Source organism: Neospora caninum, chromosome IX, assembly GCF_000208865.1.
Source record: "Neospora caninum Liverpool complete genome, chromosome IX".
NCBI lineage: Eukaryota > Apicomplexa > Conoidasida > Eucoccidiorida > Sarcocystidae > Neospora > Neospora caninum.
The window spans coordinates 1,031,818-1,058,889 of NC_018390.1; the positions used below are offsets into that span (position 1 = coordinate 1,031,818).

General features: G+C 55.1%; 3 protein-coding genes across 3 annotated transcripts; 1 reads left to right on the forward strand and 2 right to left on the reverse strand.

Annotated features, from left to right (window-relative positions):
• Positions 1-1,077: 1,077 nt before the first annotated feature.
• Positions 1,078-13,051, reverse strand: NCLIV_039730 (conserved hypothetical protein; the record flags this gene model as incomplete). Its single annotated transcript, XM_003880882.1, has 14 exons — positions 1,078-2,457; positions 2,681-2,770; positions 3,094-3,159; positions 3,446-3,547; positions 4,096-4,241; positions 5,276-5,391; positions 6,001-6,056; positions 6,641-6,795; positions 7,136-7,241; positions 7,509-7,816; positions 8,133-8,253; positions 8,305-8,567; positions 8,989-11,662; positions 12,314-13,051. 14 exons carry the CDS (start codon positions 13,049-13,051, stop codon positions 1,078-1,080), a joined length of 6,321 nt encoding a protein of 2,106 aa, XP_003880931.1.
• A 3,567-nt stretch (positions 13,052-16,618) lies between these two features.
• NCLIV_039740 (hypothetical protein) lies at positions 16,619-18,583 on the forward strand (the record flags this gene model as incomplete). Its single annotated transcript, XM_003880883.1, has 1 exon — positions 16,619-18,583. One exon carries the CDS (start codon positions 16,619-16,621, stop codon positions 18,581-18,583), a length of 1,965 nt encoding a protein of 654 aa, XP_003880932.1.
• Positions 18,584-22,360: 3,777 nt separating this feature from the next.
• NCLIV_039750 (hypothetical protein) lies at positions 22,361-25,304 on the reverse strand (the record flags this gene model as incomplete). Its single annotated transcript, XM_003880884.1, has 6 exons — positions 22,361-22,413; positions 22,736-23,378; positions 23,757-23,882; positions 24,029-24,072; positions 24,498-24,790; positions 24,955-25,304. 6 exons carry the CDS (start codon positions 25,302-25,304, stop codon positions 22,361-22,363), a joined length of 1,509 nt encoding a protein of 502 aa, XP_003880933.1.
• Between the last annotated feature and the right edge of the window lie 1,768 nt (positions 25,305-27,072).

Genomic DNA, 27,072 nt, shown 5'->3' on the forward strand with positions numbered 1-27,072 from the left:
AGGCAGAGAAGAGCTTGCAAAGGGAAAGACCCGAACGAGAAGCAGAGGAAAAGAAACAGACGAGGGGAAGAACGGAAGGAACGATAGAGATCAGGAAATTCGTCGGGTTTGGAAGAAAGAAGACAGGACAGAAGAGCGGACGGCGTCGTGCAAAAGAGAAGAACGGACGAGTGCTCGAAGGGGCTGTCTGTTTCTCTGGAGAAGTAAATTTTCCACATCGTGCCGATGACTCTCCCCCCGTTCGCTTCCGTCGCGTTTCTTTGTGCCTCATCTGTCTCTGTGTTTCGGTGTATCTGTCCTTTCTTCCACTGGGCTACCCAGAGTTCTTTTTCGATCTCTTTCTCCTTTCGCTTGCGGGGCCGCGGTGTTCTCTTGCATGCGGTTGAGAAAACAGGCAACGCGGCCTCTTGGTCCGAGTCGGTTTCACAAAAAAAAAACCGGAAAGCTTTCCAACAAAACCCTTCGAAGCTCCGAACGTTGTCCTTGGTGGGAGAGTTCTCGTGGCCAGAAAAGCTGGAGTTTTTCTTTCGCGGCGCCCGAAAGTTGTCAAGAGACTCCCAGGCGCAAGACCACGCAAAACACACAGACGTATCTTTATCTATACATGCAGACATGTTTTTACAAGTTTAGAAACGGTTTTCGATGAATATCGCGTGACAGATGTGCCGATGCATGCACGAAAAAGACAAAGAGAGTTGCGCAGAGAAACGGCGCATGACCAAAACGCACCCAAGCGTGATGGCAAGTCAGCAACCTCTTTTCGTGCAGTTTCTCCTCGGTTTTCTACATTCACAGCTCTCTCTTCCCTCTTTTTGCTTCTCTCCCTCGAGTTCCCTCTTCCAACGCCCCGCCCTTGTGTTCGTTTTCACCCTTATTTGAAGCGTCTGATCGAGACCGACTCCACATCGTTCCTTGAATCGTCTCCCCCAAGCTCCTCTTCCCGTCGTCTCTCTTCTAGGTCGCCACCTTTGCGCGCTCCCCCCGCGTGTGTCTCCTGGCTCCCCCCTCGGTAGCCCTTTCTCTCAGTCTTCCAGGTGCGTCTTTCTTTTCATCTCCGCCGCCGAGACGTCTCTACATCTATCTCCTTCTGGCTGCGGCGAGATTTCGCAGCGAGAAGGTTTCTTCTTCGTCAGCGTGTCTCTCCGGCCTGAGGCCGATCCTTTCGTAGCCCCCGCCGCGCTCTCCGCGCTGCTTCTCGAGACGCCCTGTCTCCGCTTCTCTTCCCACGCACCGGTTGTCGGTTCCTTCCTCGCGTTCGCGCAGTCGCTGTCTCCTCCGGGGAACCTCGGGGAGAGAGAAAGACGTTTCCCCCAGTCTCTTCTCCCGACTTGTCTCTCGCTCCGCTCCCTGCTTCGCCTCCTGTCTCCTCTGGATTCGCAGTTCCGAGAAGGTTTCTTTGCTCGTCTCCCACAGTCTGCTTAGACCCCCCGGCGTCTCCTCGGCGTGGACAATCAGCTCGGCCCTCGCTCGCCGGACAGTTTCTCGAAGCGCCTGCACTCGCGCGAGGCTCGCCTGCGCCGTGCGTTTCAGCGGCAAGTTCCCGTCTTGCAAACTCGGCGCGCTTTCGCCCATCTCGCGCAAGTGCAAAAACAAGGTCCCACGCGGCACACTCCCCGCCTTTCTCTCACTTTCCTGGTTCAAAGAAGGGAGAACGCCCGCCTCTCTCTCTCGGCGCTCTCTGGTCTCCCGCGAATGGCTAGGGAGGCCCATGCCGGAGGAAGAAAGCAGTTGGTCGGAGTGGGAAAAGGCGCTTTTGCCTGTTTCGTACGAGCAATCAAGAGAACCACGGTCGAGAGGAAGTCCCCTCGCTGGAGACGCCGCGGGACCGTGAGACGCAGACGCGTTCTTCAGCGGGTCTGCAGAGCCAGGCACATTCTGAGGGGCTGAGCAGCCGGAGGCCGAGTTAAGGGGGATTTTCTGCGTCAGCCTCGAGTCTTCGTCTCCTTTCTCGTCCCCCAGATCCGACAGCCGAAGCGGTCGTCCATTTGAGGAGGCGTTAAGGAAGGTGTCCGCGTTGTCTTCTCGCGCTCTTCCGTCTTCCAATGAAGAAACCGCACCGAGAGCGACTTTCTCTGAGAGGAACTCAAAGGCCATGGCACTGCTCTCCGGTCCCACTCCGCCCCGACCGCCTCTCGCTTCCCCCCGTCCTCCCTCGCCTCTCCCTTCTCTCGGTCTCTCTTCTTTCGGTTCTTCGCCGTCTCGCCCCTCGTCGTCGCCGAGAACCGAACGCTCGCCCAACAGCGACGCGAGAGAGAATCTGCGCGACGGCGGCAAGGAGGGTAGGCGATCGAGAAGCGAAGGGAGGAGATCGTGGATCCGCGGAGACTGCAAGAGCGGCCCGCGGCCTGGCGGCGGGGGCGAGTCAGAAGAGACGCCGGCGTCTTCTCTGTCCGCATCTGTGCGCTTCGCGTTCAACTCGGAAGCGCGCGAGGGAGCGCGCTCCGGCGTCGCCCAGCGCTGAGACAAACAGAACGAACGCAGGCGCAGGGAGGGGCGGAAGAATTGAAGAGGGGGGAGAAAGTGAGCAAGAAAAAGAGACAGGAAACACAGAAAGACAGAGAGGAAACACAGAAAAAGAGACAGGGAACACAGGAGAAAAGGAAGGGGAGGGCGCAGAGAGAGCAGAGAAAACCGTGAAAAATGGAGGGCGGAGTGACCGGGAAAAGTGCGTCCTTCTCACCTGCGAACGGCGACGCTGTAGCTGCAACAGGAGTTTCTTCTCGTCCACGTGCGGCAGCACTGCTCTGTGCAACTGTTGGGCGACCGCCAGCTGAAGAGGAAAAGATAAGAAAGCAGCGGAAGCGAGCATGCCGCGGAGCATCGAGGCGGAATTCGCAGAGACACGAGGAGAGGAAAGCGGGGAAGAGAAGAGACAAAGAAGGGACAAAGGCACACAGGGAACCTCCACGAAACCGTGACGGGAAGGGAAAGCTGCGAACGGGAACAAAACCACATGCGAGAAGGCACCGGAAAGAACACAGAGAAGAGGAGAACGGCGAGAGGGAAAGGGAGAAAAAACGGAAAAGAGGACGAACGCCGCTAAGACAGGGGAGAGGGATGCGCGCCACCCCTGTGTGTGTATAGTCGACGCACCACCTGCATTCTTTGGAATTGCAAGGCCTCGAGCATCTGCTTTCCTTCGTTGATGGCCTCGTGGAGCTGCAACGTTTGCGAGAAAACGCAGGCGGCAAAAAGAAAAACGGAAAAGAATGGAGCGAAGAGCCCCCTGGCGTGGTGCATGCGGCATGGAAATGGGCTTCGAAAACGATGACAGCGAAAGAGAAACGCACCGCTTTTTGAGGATTCTGTACGGACAGCTTTCTCTCTTCTCTCTTCCCTCGCTTATTCTCCCTCGTATTCTCTCTTCTGTCTCTTAATCTCTCTCCTAATTTCTCCGTCCACCTCTCTCTTGAACTCGCTCTTCTTCGGCGACTTCCCCGCTCACCTGGACGCGAAGCTTTCGCAGTCGGCGGCGTTTCAACAGCGCGGCTTTCTGCTCCTCCTCTTCTTTTATTCTCTGCGCCTCTTTGTCGCAGGCTAAGAGCTCCTGATGGAAGTGAGGAAAGCATGAATTGAGCAGGCGCCTTCCGTCCACACACACCAACGCGGATGACTGTCACGAAGCCTATCTCTCATTATCTCTATCAGCGAGATACACTGAGTCTCTCGTGCCTGCACGTGCCTGCATGCATTCTCCTCTTCGTACAATGCGCACTATAGAGAATGTATATATCTATATATATATATATATATATATATGTATCGGTGTAAAAAGAGAGATGTATATCGATAGATCATGCAGTTGTATATCTGGATACAATAGGGGGAACTATGCACGCGTTTGCCTCTACTTTCCACCCCCTGTCTCTAAACATACAAAAATCGGCATACGGAGAGAGGCGAGGAACAGCAACAGAGACAATTGTACACACGCTTTTCCGTAGGCTGGTTACCGAGCATCGCCAACATCGAAACGCCTTTACATATGCATGCACACACACATCTATATACATATATGTGTATAAATGTATATATGCGCGTATGTTCAATACATGTATCGAAGCGCATGTATAGACTTGCAGGGTGTCTTCTCACCTCCCTGAGAACGTCGGGTGCGCGTGGTTCTGCAAGGTCTGCTCCCTCTCCATCTGCCTCGCCTTCTTCTCTCTTGTCCTTTTCGTCGGGGTTTGCTGGAGCGGCGCAAGTGCTGTCGCCCCCGGGCACCTTCCCGTCCCCTTGCACTGCATTGCAAAGCGCAGAAGAAAGCATGCACATGGACAGCGCGAGACAGAAAAATGAGTAGACCCCGCGTCTCATACATATACATATATATATGTATATATATGTATATATATGTATATATATGTATATGTATGTATATATATGTATATATATGTATATATATGTATATATATGTATATATATGTATATATATGTATATATATGTATATATATGTATATATATGTATATATATGTATATATATGTATATGTATGTATATATATGTATATATATGTATATATATGTATATATATGTATATATATGTATATATATGTATATATATGTATATATATGTATATATATGTATATATATGTATATATATGTATATATATGTATATATATGTATATGTATGTATATATATGTATATGTATATATATGTATATGTATGTATATATATGTATATATATGTATATATATGTATATGTATGTATATATATGTATATGTATATGTATGTATATGTATGTATATATATGTATATATATGTATATATATGTATATATATGTATATATATGTATATATATGTATATATATGTATATATATGTATATATATGTATATATATGTATATATATGTATATGTATGTATATATATGTATATGTATATATATGTATATATATGTATATATGACTGTAAAAACGGATGTACGTGGGGGGGTGCATCTGTGCGTTTGTCGGCGCAGAAAAGGGTGAAATAGTGAGGAGAACTTGTATCTCGCATATAAGAGCAAAAAACGTTTGATTCGACGCTCGACAGCATCGAGAGGGGACAGATGTCGAAATAGCGCTCTCTCGAGCGTTTCTCGTCGATCGAGAGATACCGGCAAATTACAGTTATTGACATGTTAAACTGTAGAGACTGGAGAGACACAGCTACTGCGTTAAGGGGAACAGATGACGCCGCTACAAGGCGCCAAGAATAGGAGAGAACGGAGTTCCTACATTCCACAGGTCGCTGTTTTACAGAAAAGGAGGCGAAGCGCGAGTGCTCACGTTGTGGAGGGAGAGTTGCGAGGTGAAGCTGAAGGTTTTCGCGGAAGTGGGGATCCCCCAAATCCAAGCCGACTGGGCCGAGAAGGCTGCGGGCGAGTGAGAGATCGCGCGCCTTGCTGAACACCCAAGAGCCGCAAGAGGAAACAGGAGGGGTAAAAAGGGGTTGTTCTGCTCCCTTCTTTCCTGTTTCTGTTAAAAGGGACGGTACGTGCAGAGCCGCAAAGTACCAGTGTACATACACATCTACCACCATGTATTAATACGCATATACGCATTTGTCTCTATTGGCACAGTTATGTACATGTATATCGACATGTAGACCTAAGAACATAGATATATGTACTTATGTGCGAATAACCAATCGTTATATCTCCATATAGTTGCGCACACGCATTTTGGAGCGAAAGAGTCCTAAGACAGTTTTTTTTCGCGTGAGTCGCAGTCTCTCGTTCGGGAACGTGCGAGAGGGAACGAAGATGAAGGCACCCCAACCACGGCGACGGAGTCGCGGAGATTAGGAAAGAGTGCAGACACCGGTAGGATACGCGGTTGTTTGCGGAGGACGTTGCGGCTTTTCCACAAGCACTGACACGAGATAGACGGACTAGAAAACCCTCGAGCGGGAGGCACAGATATGGACTGAAAAAGGAAGTGTGAAACAACAGAACCTAGGGGGGGGGGGGGGGCGAAGTGACGACGCTCCCGTCTTCTTGGCAAAAACTCACCGTGCGACGACGACGTGGATGCTGACCCACAGCCGCTGGTACGCTGCAGCCTGTCGCTGCATACAGAACGCGGAGATTCCGAGAAAGAGGAAAGCCTGGCATCTTTTTCCGTTGCTCAACTTCTGCTTGACCGCTACTCGGCGTCGACAAAAACACGTGCTAAGCTCACATAGAGGTGTGCACTGTAGAAAAGTATGAATAAAGATGAAGATGCATGCAACGAAGAGTCCCATAAACAGTGTGCTGGGAGAAAAAGCACTTTCCGAGAGTTAGCTGTCAGGCTTGAAGGTTTGAGGCGATTTCCACGCACACGAAAATGTCAGTGACAACGTACATAAAGAGGTAAGCAGACAGAACCGGGTATATTGTATATACGCGAGAATGGGAATCCCGGTTCACGTGCGTCCGTACGTATATGTATATGTGAATATATATATATATATATATATATATCTATGTATGCAGAGGTGGGCACATGCCGCTCTATATGCATATGCACGCAAAATTTATACAATTCCGTGTTACTGGAGCATGGGGAAAGACGTCCTCCCTTGCAGCCAGACGCTGTCTTTTCAGAAGATGGCAACGACAGCGGAACGAGAAAACGTGGCAAGGGTTTCTCCCTTTATCCAGAGTCTACCTCTTCCTCGAGACGCGCAGATTCCTCTGCTTGCCGGGAAGCCTCTGCGGCTCGCCGAGCCGCCAGGAGAGCCGCTGCTTTCCGGTGTACATACACCGCGAAACGTTCGAGACGCCGACGGACGTCGCGCAGGCCTGCGCGCGTTACTCGCTCCGCTGCAGGAGTCCACGCAGCAGAGGCGCTCAACGTCCAGTAGGGACTACACACCGAAACTCGAAGCGTTTTAAAGAGAGGCGTGGATGCGCCCCCAGCGGCAGACGAAGAAGTGCACAGGCACTCACCCCCCCCCCCCCCCCCCCGCCCGCCCCCAGTGAAGCAAAAACGGTGGAGAGACACCGGAGGACGCGCAGTGCTCAGTACATCTGCCAGGCACAAAGAGCGACGCGCATGGCGTCGGAAACACACGAGAAAGCCGTCCTTCGCCCCTCTCTGCTTCCATCGCGAAAGATGGCCTTCTCGTAGACAAAGAAAAAGAACTGGAAAAGGAAGACTTACCAAAGCACAGCAGAACATCTTGGTGAGCGGGGCTACTCTGTGCGGTGGGAGGGAAGACAGAAATGATCCGCTGAAGAGTGGACTTGGTAGTTGCCGCCTCCACTGCCTAGAGAGCATTGAGAGCATTGACACAAAAGACATCGAAGGTCAGGAAAGAGAAGTCCGAAGGGAGACAGATGGAGAGAGAGGAACGCCGCGGAAAAGAGACGGAGAGACACAGCGCGAAGAGAAACGGAGAGCGCAACTGAAAAGGTGAGGAGACAAGGAAGAGAGAAAAGAAGAGAAACGTGGAGAGAGCGAGGGAAAGGGAAGACGAGAAGAAAAAGAAACAAACACTGTGGAGAGACGCAGATGGGAAAGCCACCCGTCTGACCTGGAGCATCGGTTCAAAGATCTTTTTCATCACAGGCAGATCTCTTGCATGCGTCTCCGCTTTCCTTTCCTCGCTCCGGGGCCGGTGCGTGGTTGCGTCAAAATCCGCGTCTGTCTCCGTCGCGGCCTCCGTCTCCGACCGGACAGCGCCATCGTTCCCGCGGTCGTTGCGACAAAGAAGAAGGAGCGAAGCGTCGCGTGGAGGAGCGGCAGGCAGAGTCTCCAGGAAAGACGCTGGAAAGGCGCTTGAAGCATCTGAGCTCCCCGCTGGGGACGGTCCCGCAAGACAGGCGAGGAAATCGTCGACGCCTGTGGAGACAGCAGACGCAAAAGACAGCAGAAAACCAGCGAATAACACCCCGCGCAGAGAGAGACGACAGCGAGAGAACACAGACCGGAACTCGAAACTCTACATGTGTTGCATGCATAGGGACCAGCCTCGAAAACCACCACCCAGCCCCACCATATATATATATATATATATATATTCACATGGATAGAGGCCGTGAAGCAGAGGGAACTGTGGCTATGCGGGAGACAGGGGTTTGCACGCAAGTGTTGAACAAAAGACAGCTATCTCGGTATCTCTTTTCTCCGTTTCCAATCGGCAGGACAGCGCGCTTACCAGCCTCGGCTTCTCTCTTCACTTCTTCCACATTTTCTTCGGGTGGAGCCTCTCTCTCCACCACGTCTCGCTCCATCTCTCTCAGGGTCGCCTCTCTCAGGGCCACCTCGCGTTCTGCTTCCTGCGAAAGACGTGGCAGCTGAAGCGAGAAAGAGGACGTTCCCGTCCGTACCGCCTCAAGAACAGATGACAGATTCAGTTCGCCTCTCCGCTTCTCCGCTTCTCTCGTCGCAGCCGCCTCGTGGTCGGCAGCGCCGAAGGCGCATCGCGGCGGAGAGAACGAAGTGCCGTGGGCGTCGAATGTAGGAAGAAACGGAGGGGCGAACGTCGGCGTCGGCTCACAGGGAAAAGCAACGGGCGAGAAAGGAGAGAGGTGGGAAGAAGGGAAGGTGGGCGTAACGAGCATCGGAAGCGGGTCTTGGGTCTGGCCATCACCTGGACAGTGGAGAAACGAAACAGTGCCACGAACGCCTGATTCGTCGTCTTGCAATCCAGTGTCGTCCGGTGTACATACACGTCGGCACGCGCGCGCGCCGGATCCCCCTGGTTCTCGCGAAAAGGTGTAGATGCATAGAGCGATACAGGCGCAACGACGATGCACATAACCAGATACTCCAAACATGCAGATATATATAGAGATGTGGAGGTCGAGCTAAGCGTCCAATGTTATCTCACAGGACTACGTTAGCTTTCTCCGTTCCATTAACGGGAATCCCGTTTCGCTCCTGCGATCCTCTCTTCGCCCCTCTTTCTCACTTGAGGCTGGTCTCCTTTTCGGTTCTCCACTCTCCCGTGTCCCCTCCGCTCCCCTCAGCCCGCCCTGTGACGGCTCTCTCTTTCTGCCGCTGTTCCTCACCTTCTATCCCGTGAAAGAGTGAAACCCGGCGGTTTTCCTCGTCTCCCATTCGCCTTTCTTCTCTTCCAGTGTCCAGCGTCTCTCTGTGTCTCTCTCCATTTCGCCGCCCAGACGGCCTCTCCGCCCGCCCGCCTCCATCGTTTGCGCCCGACTCGAGCACCCCGGCGGGTTCGTCTCGGCGTCTCCTCCGAGTGACTTCGTCGGCATCTGCTGTGTCTTTGTGTCCCCTTCGCCTTCCGCAGCCGTCGCCTTGTTCTTCTCGGAAGTCCGGCCACGCCTCGCCTCCAAAGTCGAGAGACGCAGCGACAGACCGCGCCGAGATCGCCGTCGGCCGAGAAAAGTTCCCCGCCAAGCTGCTGGCGCTGCTTTCCGTCCGGGCTGTTGTGCTGCCGCCTGTGCTCCCCACAACGGCGAGCGCGAAAGGCGGTGCGGGACGATCCTCGGACCGCGTCGCGGCCTTCGCGCCAAACCCGTGCTCCGGAGGGAAGGCGAGAGAGAAAGGGTCTCCCCCGCTCGCGGGCATTCCAGCGACGCCTTCCTGGTTTCGAGACCGATCGGCGAGGAACCGCGACGTCGACGCATGCCGAGACGAATCCACGGCGCCGGTTCGAGAAGCAAAAGAATTTGCAGCGTTCATCTTCCCAGTGGCATCTTTCCTCGCGAGGAAAGACTGGGCGGACTCGCGGCACCCTGTCACAGAGGGAAACGCACGCGACGCGCCGTCCGCACAGGCGGGCGCTAGGGAAGTTTCCGCGCGGGTTTCTGTCTTGCACGCGACTTCCCGTCTCTCCTTTCGGTCTTCGGCGGCTTGCTGCGCCTGCAGCCAGAAGACGGCGAACGAGCTGGGATCCGCAGGCGCTTTCGCGCAAAGCTCCCGACGCAGCCGCTCGTCTTCCTCTCGGCGCGCCTCCTCCTGCTGCGCTTCGCGCTCGCGCGCCGCCGGCACTTCCTGCGTCTTCCCGGCCTCGAGACGGGTGTGGTCGCGCAGCACGGACTCACTGTCTGGCGTCCAGGGCGTGCAGAGAGTCAGCGAGTCCGCTTGGCGGACTCCAGCGCGGCTCTCGCTGCGCGCGCTCTCTCCGCCCACGAGATTGCCAGAGCCTGGACGGCCTCCGGGCCGCAGTGCGTCGCGCATGCACGCGGCAGAGGCGAAAGACAGAGCGGAGAGACGAGACGGAGAGAGAGAAGACTGAGTGCGAGACCATGCATCGCCTCCTCCTTCGCGTTCACGCGGACGAGACGCACACGGAGACGCGACGAGGACGCGCGCTTCCGTGGCGTTGTTCCGCATGTCGGCGGGGACGATCCGCCGAGACGTCCGCCGCGGAGAAGACGCCTGGAAAGGCTGCAGCCGACAGACCTCTTCCCGCTTGCCCGTCGACCCCTTCCTGACGCCTCCCAGCGAGTGTCTCCGCGCCCGAATCTCCGGAAGGCTCGCTGAGGCCGTGCTCGCCCCGCTCGCGGTCCTCGCCACTGGAGACTGCCCGGAGGTCTCCGGTCGCTCCCCGGCCTCGAAGTCTCGCGAAGAACAGAGACGCCCCCCTGGGGTCGACCGGCTCTGTCTCTCCTGTGCGCCGGGCGGGGAAGGATAAACGGAAGCGTCCGCGCGACGCTTGTCGCAACTTGAAGACAGCGGATGCAAACGCGGAGAGCCGAGACTGGGAAGGCCTTGGAGAGACGCATCAGTCTCTTCTCGCCCGCGTTCTTCGTCCCTCCCAGACGCGCAGACTCCGCGCTCACTACGGTCTGAAGGGTTCTTTCGCTCCCCTTTGGAAGGCTTGCCGTTCTTTTCGTCGGACGCAAAAAGTGTTCCGTCTCCTCTTTGGACCGAAAAGGCCTCTCTGGATTCGACACTGTGCCGGGCGGTGGAGCGGGCGAGACGACGAGCAGTGTCCGTCTGGCGACTGTCTCGAAGTGAAGAGGGGTGTGGAGTCGCTCCGTCGCCTTCTGCGTCACTGCCAAACGCGCGGCCTCTCGTCTCAGTCGTCGTCAGATTCCGGAAACTTTCGGCTTCCTCCTTCACCGTCCGGCGCTTGCCGCTCCGCTGCCCTGTCGCATGCAGCCGCGGCGCGCTGTCTCGGTCTCCGCCCGAGGCGCTTTCCTCTGACAACTCGGCCTTCCGCCTCTCTCTCCTCGCTCGCCCTCGGGATCGCTCGAGTCCTTCCTCTTCCTCTTCACTGGCGCTTCCGCGCCTTCTCTCGCGGCGGTCGCCTCCCGTTCGGCCCCGCCACGCACGCTGTTCCCGCAGCCTCCTGTGTGCATGCAGGGGAGCAGAGGCGGCGCGTCGGTGAGAAGCGCGCAGCGGCGAGAAAGAAGCGGAGGACGCGTCGCGTTTCACGCGCAAGTGACGCGTTTCCACGGCACTGCTGTCAGCATCGGAGGTCTCGTTTGCAAGGGAAGGCAGGCTGCTCGGTCTCACGCGGCTCCGTTTCTTCGATCTTCTTGAAGACAAGACAGAAGAGAGCGCGGCTGACTCGGAGACGCCTCGCTTGTACGCGTGGGCCACCGGATACAGCGGCATCGCTCGACGCGACGGCGAAGCCGCCACCAAAACGACTGGAGCCCCAGACGGAAGAGACGCGGGAGATTCGTCCGAAGGGACTGCCGCCGTCAGCCGAACGAGGCGCGGACTCGCGCGCGTCGCCTCCGAGATCAAAATCGGGCTCGAGTGTCCCTGCAGAGATAACAAAAAGAAGGCAGAGGAAAAGATGAGGGAAGACAGGAAAGGAACAGACCGAGAGGGAGAACCAGAAGGAACAGGCTGAGAGGGAGGCGGAGCGCCTGAAGGGAGAGAGAACGAGATCAAGCAAATGTCTTCCAAAAAGGACGACGCCAGCTCCACGTGAAGACAGGGACGAGGGACAGCAGAAGCAGAAAAAGGGCGAAGGAGAACAAAAGTGGAAAGCGCGCGGTGTGGTCTGTTTCCGGCCAAGGTGTGAACACGGAAACAAACGCGAGTCCGGACGCCAACTGTCCAGGCCGACTTTTGCGTATATGTGGATGCAAATGTATTTGTCTTTCGAAAGGTTCGGGCGTATGAGGAGCGCCACGTGATGGGCGAAACTCTTCAAGAAGCGAAACGCTACACACAACTTTGACGCGACTCGTGAGCGACGACTAGAAACGAACCGTCTGGTGCTTGCATGCACACAGCGCAGATGCTCGCCCATATGTGTGTCTCGGTGAGTGTCCGCCGGAAGATTCCTGAGTACCAGGCTAGGATAGACGGCACCTGAGGCTACAGAGTAAACGAGTCAGCAACGCACCGTTTCTCCCTCAGACCAATTTTGCGGAGAAACGTGGTCATATCTTGAACGTGTCATACCTTCACAAGCCGTGGTGGGTCGCGATTTCCTCTGAGGCTCCGAGTGCGTCGTCCCGTTCGATCTTGCTTCCTGTCGTCCTCCTGAGAAGAGCCTGCAAGACTTGAGCTCGGTGAGGCATCGGTTCGAAACGCTCCTTTCTTTGTCCTTCGGTTCCCTTCGTCCACGCGCCGCAGCAGTCTCGCTTCCTTGCCTCTGTCGTCTCTTTCGTCTTTGTGTCTCTCTCGCTCGCGGCGCCGAGAGAAGAGCACTTGTTCGTCCCGCGCGTCTTCCCGTGCTTCTCTCTCCACGTCCACTCGCGATCGCTTCCGAGGTAGTTTCTTCCTCGCCCGTTCTCCCTCACTGTCTCTCTTCTCTTCCTCTTCCTCGCCCCCGCTCGGCAAGCTGCGCCGGGCGTGGGTCAGACTGCGCGACAGGTGTGGAGCCTTCGTCTTGCTCCGATCATCTCTGTCTTCTCGTTCATCCAGCGAAGAGGCGCCAGTCGCTTTTCTGTATTTTCCTGCGCTCTTCTTCCTCGAAGCCGAAGCAGAAAACGAACGCGCGTGGTCCCGGTCGAGAGACGACGCTCGATCGCTGCGCGAGACAGCCTCCGCAGAGCCCGAGTGTCGAGACGCCTCAGGCCGCGACTTCCGTGCCGTCTCTTCGCGTCTCTGCCTCTCCCGCTCTCTCTGCTGCTGCCGAAGAAGCCTCTTCTTTTCCACCGCCAGCAGGACCGGCGTTGGAGTCGGGAATGATGCCATCTGAAAACCCGGAAGTCTCGGTCGAACAGCCAGCGGACGAGAACCAGAGGCCGAGTCAGGGGGAGAACTAAAAAGGAGAAGAGAAACAGAAGAGGAGAAGAGGCAGAGAGGTGAACGACGCAGAGTGGCCGTCACTGTCGGCCTTCTATGTCAGGAAGAAGCGGGAAACGCGCCAGAGAGACGCCGAAATTCCACGCCGCGAGTTCCGCCCCTCCCCACCGCAGTCAGAAGAAAACGAGAGGGACGTAGACACAAAGCGAAAAGCGTTCTCGTCCCATCTCCAAGGGGAGACCTAAGGAGCGCAAATGCGAGAGTGAGCGGCGACGCAGCCGGAAAACCAAGTAGAGAAAAGGGGGGAACAAAAAAGAAGCCGCGTGGGGTCATAGCCGCACAGAAGAGCAGGAACAGCGTGTGTATCTCCTCACGCCGAGACGCTCGAGTCGGGGTCCGCCCAGAAGATCGGCAGGTGAATCTCCACGCCGCCAGAAAAAAGAAAGGAGATCGATATGGTGGTGTGTGCACCTCGGCAGGTCTCCTAATAAAAGGCAGAAAGGCTGGTCCCCGCTAGAGGAATCCGCGTCGACTCCGAATCCGTCCTGGGAAGCCCTAGCATGGACTTCCAGGCACGCGAGTAGTTTGAGAAGGGGAGACGATGGGTGCGTCCTGAGGAAGCGGAGAAAAGAAACGGTCTAGGGAACTGAGCATGCTGCCGTCGAAGCTATGGAACGAGAAGACAGCAGCCTGTTGCACATGCGCGATGGTGGCCGAGAGCTTGACGGCACGGGGGCCAACAAATCCAAGACGCGGCCGCGTCTGCAGGGATGACAGGCTAGTTTCTGGAAACTCAAAGCACGGTCAGGGTCGCCATCCCTTTTTAACCTGGGAAACCCCGATCAGAAATCAAAACGCAGAGAGAACCTGTGTGGAGGGTCCACCGGCGCCGGCATTTGGTCACCGACAGACAAGACACACAACCGAAGAGCCATCCAGTGGAAAAATCTGGTGGTTCAGGATGAAAAACGACTGAAAGCATCGAACACCGTGCGGAATGCAGACCGGAGGACAAGCGAACAGCTCTTCCTTGGTCAGCTAGGGGGGCCGAGGGGGGAAGGGAACGGGAACCCCTGGAGGTATTTTACGGCCGCAGGATGTAGCCACGGGACACAGTTCTGTAATCAAGAAAAGAAAAAGGAAGGATACGAAGGGAAAAACGTCTCAGGTCAAGGGACAGGGTGAATCCTCGTAAAAATCAACTTTCTCGGGAGCGTTACGCGACCGGTGGCTGAGAGAAGACGCAAAATCCCGACCAACCACCCTTCCCCCCCTATAACACACACTTCAGCAGACTTGGTCCCCCCCTGTGTACCGGGTGTTTGGGAAGCCTGGTGAGGGAAAATCGACTTCGAGCCCCTCATCTGGCTGTTTTCCTGCGTTTCCGTTATCTTTTGTTCAGGGAAGACACCCGGCAATCCTGGCGAACTCCTCGATTCTCCCGGTTCCGATCACTGCACCCGAGGTGTAGCATGCGGCGGTCGCCGGGTGCCCAGCCCGCTGTTCACGAATCACGAGCAGGTTGGAAATATTACCATGTTTCTGCCAGTCTATGCATATTATCCAGATGTCGTGAGTTTCCTCCCCTTTGACAGCCCGAACGGTGTCACTGCAATCGCAGTTTCTCAACTTTGCCGGTCAAACAGCCACCCTCCGCACAGAGTGTCTTGTCTACCAGGCCACCACTCAAGCAGTAGCCATTCCCGAGGCGCTGCCGAAAGGCCATTCAGTCCCAGATTACACATTCCGCAAAATCAGCTTCTGAAGCTCCATCATGCACGCCGGCTCTGCAGCATGCACATTCTGGTTCTTTCTTCAATGGCAACACACTTACCCATTTTGTCTCGCATTTTATCGTGGCCACTGGACGTTGAACACCAACTGCGCAAATGGAGAAGTCGGTATTAGATGCAGGGGAAGACGCACGCTTGTAAAAAGGCAAGGGTTGCAGGTCTGTCACACGACCTGTGAAAATATCAAAGTCCGCATTCCGTGCATACGTTAGATCCTCGTCTGTTTCCAGCTCTGTTGGACCATACACGGCTGTTGTGGTATTCATTGGAATACGCGAAGGCAGCAGCTGTCTGTCAGTACCTCGTGAAGCTTGTGGTTCCCGCCCCCCTCGCAAGGCAACGCGCACCGTTTGCACTGTTCCTGAGTTTCTTCGTGCAGTATCTCGTGTTCCTGCAGATACCGTTCCATCTCCCTCTTGCCGAAGGAAGCCGACTAACCGTGTGTAGAGCTACGGTTCCTCCACAAGAAGCCTTATTGACGCACGCATGTTGGGGCTTCTAGGATCATTCGCATTGGTGCTTTGCCATTTGAGCAACCCCGCGTCCCTGACAGCTTTTGCGAGCATGAGTCCAGTAATACGTAACACCAGTTGATCCGGATTCTGTTTGGCTTCAGACCGTTAATTGAGCGGCTCTTCATAATGCACTGACGCAGCGCATCAACCGGTGGCTCGGCCTTTAGACCCGATGCTTTTGTCCTGGAGAACCAGCGTGTCTCGTTCGTGGTGGCGCTTCTGACAGGAGGCAAACCAGTTATGGATTTTTACCACACGCTCAAATACCCTCAAAGAAAAGCAGTAACGGCTGCCAGGTCGTGCAGACTGTTCCGTGAAAAGCTCGAGTAGGGAGGTTCTTGTTTCGGCTGCCCCAACAAATCACTTGGAAAAGTGTGTGTCTCCAACCGAAGAACTGGAATGCGGCAACCAGCAGCCGTCGGAGCGATGCTATGTCTCAGGGGTTCCAGCTGGAAAAAAGTGGTACTTTTTCTCCGGTAGAACGGCAAGCAGGGCTGGGAGTATCACTAGTTACTGCGAAAACAGTAACTCATCGATTGCATAGCGACCGGCTGTGAGAACGCTTGTGGCCGAAGAAAAGCAGAGTTCTTCGCGATTCGTTGCTTTACATATGGTGGCCTCACTTGGCCAGTTTGGCTCAGTGGGGATTTCGCCGGCTCGAAATCTGCAAGTTGCCGTTCCGGCTCTTGGCGGAGCGCTCGAAGAGCGGCAAAAACGAGTTGCCGGTCTCACCGGGGCCTCGTCGCGGGTGTTCCTCAGTTCTTGTCTTCTGTCCTCTGTCAACAATCGGAGGCAATCTGTTTCTGGCTGATCACGGCAAGGAGAAATCCAGCTTTTTTTCGTCTTTGAAAAATCGCGGCCTCGTCACCCTCGCTTTTCTTTCACAAGGCATGCGCGCGCGGACTCGCCGCGACAAAGCAGCGTGGCGGCTACGCTACCGAGCCGCGCAGCGTGCGTTGTGTCTTGTCGTTTTCTCGGACTGAAATAGAACACGGACGTGGTGTCTGGGATTTTTTATTTACTTGGTGGGAGTGAAAATGCTTTAAAGGGAGTTCCGGGGTGTTTTGGATTCCGAAGAATCGGTCTTTCGCTGCGCGCCTTGGCGGGCTCCGTCCGCCCCTCTGCCGTTGGACACCGCAGTGTCTTGACTCGTCGTGCTGTTGTGTTCTCCAACGCGCATTGCGATATTTTAAGTCCTCCACGAAGCAATGAGTTTTTCCCCTGCTGTGTCCGCGGCTTTAGGCCAGGCTGCGCCAGCAGCTGTACCACACATGCGTCAATCGGATCCGCCTCAGGAGACGGGGTGCCCGCACGGTCCTTCAGGCACGCCTCTTCCAACGATTTGTGGAATTGGCTGGTCGGACGACCAAGGCGTGCGACCAGACATGGAAGATGGAATGGTTGTGATTTCAGGTTTGGGTGGGCTCGCGAACGCCTGGCTTCTGGGGATATATGATGGCCATGGCGGTCGGCAAACGATGAAGGCGCTCTTGGAGAAGCTGCACGTCAATGTTCTCTCCCATTTGAGAAACAAAGCTGCCTCACGATGGCAACACTACCTCCAGCGAGCATTATGTCGTATTCAGGACATTCAGCGCGGCTTAGACCAATTTCGGCTTCAAGAACAACGCGCCCTTGTTGACTTCCGCGTGCCCATGCCGTCACCTCAGCAGCTGATTGGGTTGCTCCGCCTCCTTCGCATCTGCCAGTGGCTGATCCAGTGTCAAGGCCCTTCCCAAGAAAGTAGTCCAAAAGCTGAGAACAACTCTGTATCGCCAGGAGCGACGCCATCCAACCCACATTTTCTGACGATATGCACCGATGAAGATGTCCACAGTGCCTTGGAGGAGGCCTTCATCCAGACAGACCATGAAATTCTTCGCGACCAGGTTATCCAAAGTGGCGCCACAGCATGCGTGTGTCTTGTGCGGCCGGTTTTACGTGTCGATCGTGTCCTAGACATGGATCCTGAGGAGATCTCGGATGCAGACTGGGCTCTGTTTTCCCAGGCTCATCACGACACGAGTGCTATAAACGCTAACCCACCGCAAAAGGGTAGCGAACTCGTCGGAGTGGATGCAACGGTTGCACACCTCGGCGACAGTCGTGCAGTTCTGGCGTACATGGACGGCCATGCAGAACGCCTGACCCATCCCTCAGACCATAAAGCAACCAGCGACAGAGAAGTGTCTCGGGTGGAGTCCCTGGGGGGCTGGGTCTTTGGCGAGCGCGTGAACGGCATGCTTGCCATAGGGCGGGCGTTTGGAGACTGGTCCCTAAAGTTGCCTGCAGACAAACTTCAACAGATGAGCTCCCCGTCCTCTCCTTCAAGCGGAGCGTTCGACCGGATCCGAAACATATTTGGGACTTCTCCCACACAAACCGCCGAGGAGACGGCCGGACGGAAGCAGTACGTGGTCAGCAACGAGCCCGACGTGCGGACTGTACGCCTGACTGCTGAAAATCCAGCGCAGCTGACCGGCGGTTTTCGAAGTCCATCCTCTACCAGTTCCTCGTGTCCCGAAACAGCGACAGCAAGGCAAAGTGCGGCGGGCAGAGTGCCGGCAGTGCTCGTGCTGGGGTGTGACGGGCTGTTCGACGTATGCTCTGACCAGGTTGTTGCACGGCTAGCTTTGGAATTCCTCCTGAAGTTGGCCGTTGCTCATCCGGACATGACCACATCTGAAGCTGCCGAGGCAACCGCCCGGATGCTCATTGAAGAGGCAATCGGCGTGAGAGAAAGCACTGACAATGTCTCTGTGCTTGTTGCCTTGCTTCATCCGTTTGGATTTGCCGAGTGCGGGGAAGCACTTTCACCTGAAGGAGCAGACAGCCAAGCAGCACAGTCAACTTGGCTTACCCCCGCCACGGCGACGTTCGCGTCGCTCGCGGAGGGCGTTGCACGCCATGTATTCACGTCGAAAAATCCGGGGGGGTGTCCTGCAGAAGCAATCGCTCGGGGCGCTCTAGAAGCTGCCGCATCGCCAAGGAATGGAAGGTTTTCCCCTGGAAGCGCCAACATCGATCCTTTCATCCCGGGAAATGAATACTTGGCATCTGCCGTTCCTCCTGGAGTTGACTCAGCCGGGTGGGCTGGACGGTGGCTACCGAGGGGACTCGCGGACACGATTCAAGAAGCCTCACACCGAATTGCCTCGGTTATTCAGCACTAGCCCTTTCGGAGGGGCGTCCTTCCTCCCGGTTCTGCGATGGAGAGAGACGGAAGGGTCAAACTGCGGGGGCATTCCCCCCGAGCTTCAGCACGGATGTAGTACTTCTCCGGAACAGGAATGGTCCGGAGCAGGTTTCTGGACTTGGTCGAAGAAGCAAGGGCTTTCCCCTCCTGAAGCGGCCAACTGGCAAGCTCTGGGCAAGTATCGGGCCTTACATCGGGAGACCAGTCAGGTGCATTTTATTTGCCACGCCCACAGATCTAGTTGTGGAGGACGATTCCGTGTATTATACGAACAATACCATCTTGTTTCTTTGCGAGCATCCGACTTCTTTCCTTACCATCTCCGCTAATAAAGGATATGGCAACACAGCCACTGCAGTGCCTCGCGTTCCTATAAGCAAAACGCGTTTGGAAGCTGAACAGGTACCATCTCTTCAGACTGTCAAAGCGGCGGCGCGATTCTAGCCCAGCTGTATGGTCTGAGCGGGAGGTGCCCGGCGGCAAAAAAAGAGGCCGGGAGCCCCGACCTTAGCCGTTTTCTTTATAGACTTGTTTACCTTGCACAGTAGCCTCTGCTGCTGAGAGGCTCTGCCATTTCAACGCATCTCGGCAGAGCTGTGCAATTGTGCAACCACTGCAGTTCGTTTCCTCGTTTGTAGTCGCCTCCCGCTGAGAACATAGCGTAAGGTACTGCCCGCTGCACAGTTTATACCGTTGCTGGAGGCTATCTGATGCATCTCGGTAGGCGATTCTCTGTTTTCTCTCAAGCAGTTTCGTGTCGTTTCTCTCAATCGTTTTCGTGTCGATGACAGCTTGTGACCTCACCTGCATTAGAAAGCCTGCGAAGAGGTGCCATCCGATCAACCGTATCGATGCCACTCAAGGTTAGGAGAAATCAATCAAGAATGCACCGTTTTCTGTCGTGGCCTGCTACCTTAAAGGCTGTTACAAATTCTTCGACGTCTTACACATACTAGGTAGACCGTTGGCATCGTCGTGTCACGTCGAACTGGAAACATCGAAGCAAACTCGCTGCGCTCTGTGAGCACAAATACTGAGATTTCCCTCCGGGGAACGTTGACTGGAACTAACCAGCAACAGCCCGGGGCCGTACCAGGCATGTTCCCGAGCAACTGGCCTCTACCTGTACAGAAACCGAAGTGTGCTGTCCCTCGGAAAAAAACAAAGCTGCGATGATTGAACCGCTTGTGTACACCAGACGTCTCCCACGTGCGCGTCGCTCGTTCCTCGACAAAAAAGAAAAGCTGAGCAAAAAACGTGGTAGGCAAAGTGGCATCCCCTCCACTTGCAACGGTCGCAGAAAACTATCACCCAAGCAACTGCGGGGAATTTCCTCGGACCCTGTCTCAGGACACGCGCCTCCGCTGCTTGAGATCGTCGTCATCCGAGTCTCCGAATCACGGAAGCCGGAGGAAAAACGGCGTCTGCACAACTAGCAAGTGTCGAACACTGGCCGAGGCTAACTCAGAAAGGATGCCAAAAAACTGCCACCATTCTTGTTTGACAAGTCTTTTCAAATCCCTTCCAAATGAAGACAACAGGCCGGACCGTTCCTTGCGCGGGCTAGAGAACTGCCTTCTCTTCAAATGGAAAACATCCATTTTCAAACCCAGCTGTTTGAGAGCCGGTTTCAGAAACTCGGAGCACAAAAGGTATCCCTAAAGATGGTTCAAACGCGAATTTACATCCTAAGCGTGTCGCAGCCTACATAGTCGAGAAATGAGACCTGTGCAACATTCAGTCTGTTCCTAGCATACGAATAGGAAACAGAGCGAGAAGCCAACGCACGCCCTAGCAGGCACAAGAAATTGACGTGCTGGAAACACATCACGGTTCGTGCGACGGTGCTACAGACCGCACTACGCTAAATGCCGCAACGTCTTCATTCGTGACAATGCCAGTCGAAACCTCTGTCCAGGCTATCTATGACAGGGAAAACAACATCGGCTTTCCTAGTCTGCCACTGCCGGTCATAACTCTATGTGTTATAGCAGCGATGCTGTTGTATACGCCACGGACAGTGCCTCAGGCACTTCTTCTCCACCTCTTCTACAGAACCATGAGTGCGTTCCCGATACATATCCGCGAAGAGATATACGACAAGCTAGACTTTCGTCTCTGCCTTTGCAGTTCTAGATGTATATATAAGTAATACACGTAGAGGAATAGGCACATCAGATATATATTTGTTGGGAGAATACAGGTACGTTGTATTGTACATGTATACGCAGTATATATATATATATATATATATATATACGTTACATAACGTATAAACGTAGATAGGTATAAGGATATATGCTTGAGCAATACGTATGAGGATATATGTCTACGGATGTATGCATATACGGATAGATGCATAAGGATTCGTATGCACGCATATATGCATACGTCTATATATATATATATATATATATGCATATATATATATATATATATATATATACATACGAATATATGCAGCGATGCATGCTTTTGGCGAATGCCCACTTTCTCGCCGTTACGACGCGTGAAGTCCGAAGGTGAGACACGGATAGCCCTACCACGCACAGTACGTCAGGGCCGGAGGGCAGTTGGCGACTTGCCATCTGAATACGCTACTCCCACGTTCTAGGACAAGACCACACATTTTCCAGACACACAGCGCATGCATTGTCGACAGGTGGATAGCGGCAAATGTCACCGCTGAGCTGCGCTCCAAAATCTCCATTGTGTACTGCCGACACAACCGTGCGAAAAGGAAAGCAATCGGAAAAGAGCACAACTCTGGAGAGAGACGACGCCTGCATGCCGGAAGGTCACCAGAAGAAAACGAGCACAAGAGGAGATCCTTGCAGGAATCGCAAAGCGATCGACGCCACGGGGAACCTTGCGATGAACACGTGGTCAAATGGATGCAACAGACACTCTCACCGCGTATGGCCGCCGTACCACAAGCCTATGTGCACACCGTGCATCTACATATATATATATATATATATATACGCAGATGTATGTATAGATACACATATGTGTATGTATATATATATATATATATATATATAGGTATGTACATACATTTCCCTTGGTCTTTTGACGCCTCACAGGGGCTGATGGTGCGCCAGTCAGCTGTAATATGGTTTTTGCGGTCGAGAACCCGAGAGGTGTCTTTCTGCCAAGAACAGGGAACGTTAACGTGGATTTGCGCTTCTCAAGGAGATGGAAAAGTATCTTTTTAAAGACTGTCCACAATCCGCTGTGCAGAAAGCCGCCTGCGACACTGTCGCGCTCTTTGCCGACGCGTTCCGGGTAGGACACGCAGCCTTCCTTTTCTCCTTCCCAGAGGTCCGCCCCGCATATCCCCAAGCTGCTTCGCGCCCGCTGTCTTCCGCTGGTCATCCGCGTGCTCCAGCGACTTGGCGACTCAAGGCTGCATGTGCACGCCGTCCTCAACAGCCACACGCCGCGACACCCAATCTTCCCTGTTTTTTCTGGGTGAGACGAAGGCGTTTCCCTCGCGGAGAGAAGACGCGTCACAGAAGGACAACACCGCATTTCACCCAAAGCGTGGGGGCGTCGAGTTTTTTTCGTACACCGCCCCCACTGCGTCTCGCCCGTCGTGTCTCCCTCGCTGCATCTCTGCCCCGGGCTCCCCCGTCGACCGCGCCTGGTCCCTTCTCTCGCGTTCGTGCCCCGCATGCGGAGGCGGTGAGTCGTGCAAAGGCAGGCGACAGATAAAAACAGAGGGAGACGAGGAATCACGACACACAACCCTTTAATACGGACTACGCCGGACGTTCGACCGTCCCACTGCTCCGTAGTACGGCGCTGAAGACACAAAAAGCAAACAGAAACACCCAGGGTGAGGCGACAGGCGAGAGACGCTGCACGGTGTGCCGTTGAGACAGCAAATCTTCAGAGACCGCACGAAAAACACAGAGACAACACGCGCTTCGTCGGCCAGAGAAAGGAACACGACAAAGCGAATCTTGGACCGCAACCACGGGATACAGAACCGCCCGCGCATAAATACACACGCGTAAAACCGTAGATGCATCGTGCACAACTGCGTAACCCAGATCTCGAGCTGTTCTGTGCTGTCTCTCTCCCGTGTCCACCGTTTCCTTTCCGCTCGTTTTCGGGCACTTACATTGCCTGACAGGGCTGTAGCCACTGCTGTATCCGGCTGCGGTCGAGGCGGCTGCGCCGGGACTTGCGGTGCGCGCGTAGTACGCGCCGCCCGCACCACTCGCTGCGGTTCCCGCAGAGCTGTCCTCGTCCCAGTAGCCCCGGGCCGATGTGCCCGCGGCGCCTCCGGCCGCTGAGGCTCCACCGTCGTACGGGACACTTGAGCCGGCGTAGTAGCCGGCGGCGGAGCCCAGCGAGTGGGAGACGAGGGTAGACGCCCCGCCCGCTGCGCCTGCAGCCTGCGGATGCATCACGGACGCTGTGGCTGCAGGCGCCGCGGCGACTCCGGCCGCTGGGGGCATGTAGTAGGGCGACGGAGAGGCGGCGTAGCCGCCAGTCGCGGGAGCCACGGAGGAGTAGTACGCAACACCGGGGCTCATCGCGGGGGCGACTGGGGGCGGAGGCCCGTAGTAGTACGTGGGAGACGATCGCGGGGGGGCCGCGTAGTACCCGCCTGGAGGGGGTACGTGGGGCGGCGGATGGGCCATGGCGTGGGGCGGAGGGTAGCGGGGGCCCGAAGGCGGAAGACTCGGGCCGCGGGCCATGGGGTACCGGGGGCGGGGGGGCGGGAGCGTCGCCCGCGACTCCGCCGCACGCACTTCGCACTGAAGAGGAAAAAAGCGACAGAAAGGCAGGGGCCAGCGGAGAGTGTGCAGAGACGCGCGCGCAAAAACCAAAACGGTTACACGACGCGCGAGAAGCGACCGCAGGGGGCGAGACAGGGAAACAGGGGACACGACGTGAGAAGACCAGTTTGAGAGGAAAACCGCGGCGCGAGGGAAAGAGGCGCAGGGAGCTCAAGAAACGCACGAGGAAAACGACGAATCCTCACGCATCAAGACAGACAGGACGACGCGAGAAAAAGGAAAGAGCGCGGGGGAACGCAGCAAAAAGAAAAAGACGAGAGACCGTGAATGACTACATGCCACTCAGATGAACAGCTCGGCGGCGCAGCGCTCTGACGCCTCGGTTCGTGTGCTTACGTTGTCTTTCTCATTGAGGTTGTGGCGTCTGGACTTGAGGACCTCCTTCACCGAATCTTCAGAGGCGAAGACGACGAAGCCAAACCCACGGCTCTTTCCAGTTGTCGCGTCGCGAATGATGCTCACCTGTACCGATATTTGCATCCACACAAAACCCCAGGGGTCCACAGAAAAACTCGTGAGGACGTGTGGGCGTTTCTTCGTGCGACTCGCATATTACAGGTTGACTCGTCGCTCCACTCGGCAACCGCACCATGCCTCTAGTCGCTCACCTTGTCGACTGTCCCAAACTTGGCAAAATACTTTTCCACGTCGCCTACAGAGAAAGCGCAACACACACCACACAGCTACGCTCTCGAGTCCTTCCAACGCCATCTATACATACATGTAGATTTGCATTCGCTTTGCAAAAAACTCCTTATCTTGCAAGGAATCACACCTCCAGGCACATACCCTCTCACCTCTATCTCAACATGCATATATATATATATATCTGTATATATATCTGTATATATATATATCTGTATATATATATATATATCTGTATATATATCTGTATATATGTATAGATGCATATACGTAGTAGCGATACATCTCTATGCGCGGGCCCGTTTTTGCTCTGTAGGTATACGTCGTTTTGCACTTGCTGCTGGCGAAGGCGTCCCCGCACGACCGCTGCTCTTTGCTGCATCCGTTTGACGTCGCCTTTTGCAGGCCATGCGACGGCGCGGAATCACTCACTCTCTGAGAGACTCGGGTTGACGCCGCCAACGAAGATTTTTCTCTTGAGGGAGACGTTGCCGTCATCGTGGAGAGCGCGGACTTCCACTTTCTTCCCGCCGATGGCGTGCTGCGCGTTGAAGATCGCCTCCTTCGCGTCCTCAGACCCCATCGTGACGAAGCAGAAGCCGCGGTTGCGCCCCGTCATCTTGTCCATCTTCAACTCCACCATCTTCACTTTCCCGAAACGCTCAAAGTAGGAGCGGATCTGCAGTTCCGTCGCCTGCGGATTGACGCCGCCCACGAAGAACTTCCTGCGCCACAACCCGCGCAGGCACAGAGAAGAAACTCAGAGACAGCGAAGGAAAATGCGGGAGAGAGAGAAGCCTGGTGTGGAAAGCAAGAAGAGAGAGACGCGCACCGAGAAGATACGCATGCACTGAGGAGAGATGACACTGCGGAGGTCCCACGAACTTACAAGGCTGCATCTGGGTCTTCGGGTTTGTCCGCTCCGTTGGTACCGTCATCTTTCGTCTCCTCGTTCTCCTCAGCGTGTTCTGCGTCTTGTCCCTCTTTCTCGGCTTCTCCGGCGTTTGCTTCGTCGGCCTTATCTGCCTCGTCGTCTCGTTTCCCGTTTTTCCCCTCGTCCTCACACGCTCTCGCTTCCTCCCCGCCCTCGGCGGGAAGGTGCGCGACAGCCGGGATGCCGTCGCTGGCCGCGTGCTCCTCGATCGCGTCTGCAAAGTTCTCTGAGGGCGAGGCTTCGTCGGGCTTCTCCGGGAAGGTCTGCTCCTCGAGCAGCTGCTCGGGGACCGCCGTCTCCGCCATCTCCGCAAAAAATGCCAGCAACGGCGAACGCGCTGGAGGGCAGTGGAGAGACAGGAGAACGAATCGAGAGAGAGAGAGAGAGAGCACCGGAAGAAAGGCCGGAGAAAAAGAGCAGGCACAGTGGGGCCAGAACGGACAGTGAGCGCGTCGACGTGCGTGTTGCCACCAGTAAGACCGATGCCGAACGCAAACGCGCGGAAGAAGATTGGAAGAGGCGACACCGAGAATGTCGACTCTCGGAGACAAAGCAGATGACGCTGCGGAACGAGCTATCGCTGGCCGGCGTACGGGCCGTGCGCCAAAAGTGGACGGGAGGAAAATCAGCTGCCTCGAGGGGGGAGTGAAGTCGACAGACGCTGACCGGGGTCGAATACGAAGGCGAAAGGATGTGGATGCGCAGGATTTGTTTCAAGCGTGAGTGACGCGGAATGGGAGAAAAAGGGCGGGGGGAAACGACGGCGTTTCTCTTGGTGAAAAACTCTCGAAGCCGTCTGCTGACGGGCGCCCGTAGAAAAACCGATTGGGGCGTGAAAACGTATATCCGCTGCTTGTTCGTCGTGCAGTGGAGAACCCCCAGGCACGTTGGAAGTTTGTATGTGTAGACACAATGTTTATTGAAAATTGAAATCTCTGGACGATGGGTTCCACCGAAGGGTCGTCGGTGAGAAGCACGCGATTGGTCTCTCTATGGCGCACCCTCTCAAGTTTGAAATCGTGAGGCTGACGCGGAAAACTGTGCAGGCATTCGAAGAAAAAGGCCATCCAAGTTCAGCGATGCAAAACAAGTCGGAGCGCCACTGGTGCTACGGATTCTCCCGAGTCACGGACGCCGAAAACGCAGCAAAGAACTGCAGCGAAGAGCACATTAGACGCAGAGAGGGTTGCGTGGGGTACAGGCGTACCGTTTGTACCAGTGCAGCTGAACAGAGAATTCACGAGGTAGTAAAACAAACGCGAAAGTCCCCGACGAAAGACACGCGCAAAGGGCAGCCGCATCGGGCGGTTGGTTTCGAGAAAACAGGGGAAAACTGCACACCGGTAGGCGCGCGCTCCAATCTCGCCAGCCGAGAACATCCCATTCGCACTCCGTTAGACTCTCTCCCGGCGCAGCCGCTTGATTTTTCCCGTGCTGCTTTTCGCGGCAGGCTGGACGAACACCCTCGCGACTCCACGTAGCAGGATCGCGTGAGTTTTCGCATGAGTTCTCGGTGGCGCACTCCGTTTCCTACACGTGGGAATCCGGGCGTGCGCAGCGGGCCTCGAACTGGCAAAAGGCGCAGGAAAATAAAGACAGGAAAGAAAAAGTAAACAAGACCGCACTGCAGCCCTACGAGACAGCCATTTCACACCCGAAAGCTTCTCGCACACACTTTTCTCTATCAACAGAGTTTAGAGCTGCGCCTTCACTGCCGGCCAACATCTCAGTCCGACTCCCACGCGACTGGACGCCGACCCGAATATAAGCCGACACTCCAAGTGCCTGTAAAATGGCATATTGGCTGCTGCCCTTCGCTCTGCAGTTCTACTGGGGATCGGTAAGAAAGCAAAAGCCCGAATGCTGTGATTAGTCGGCTGGTGTTCTGCTGAGGACACACGCAGAAAAATGTGAGCACGTCCAGATCCCGCCGGCAGTAGGATCTGCTTTCCACCCAAAACACCGCACAGCGAGGGCACAGTGGTTTCGGATTCTTTGCACTCTCGCAAACAACCGCCTATATGGTCGTTGCTAGCTCGTGAGAGAACGCTCCGTAGCGTAAGAAAACGGTCA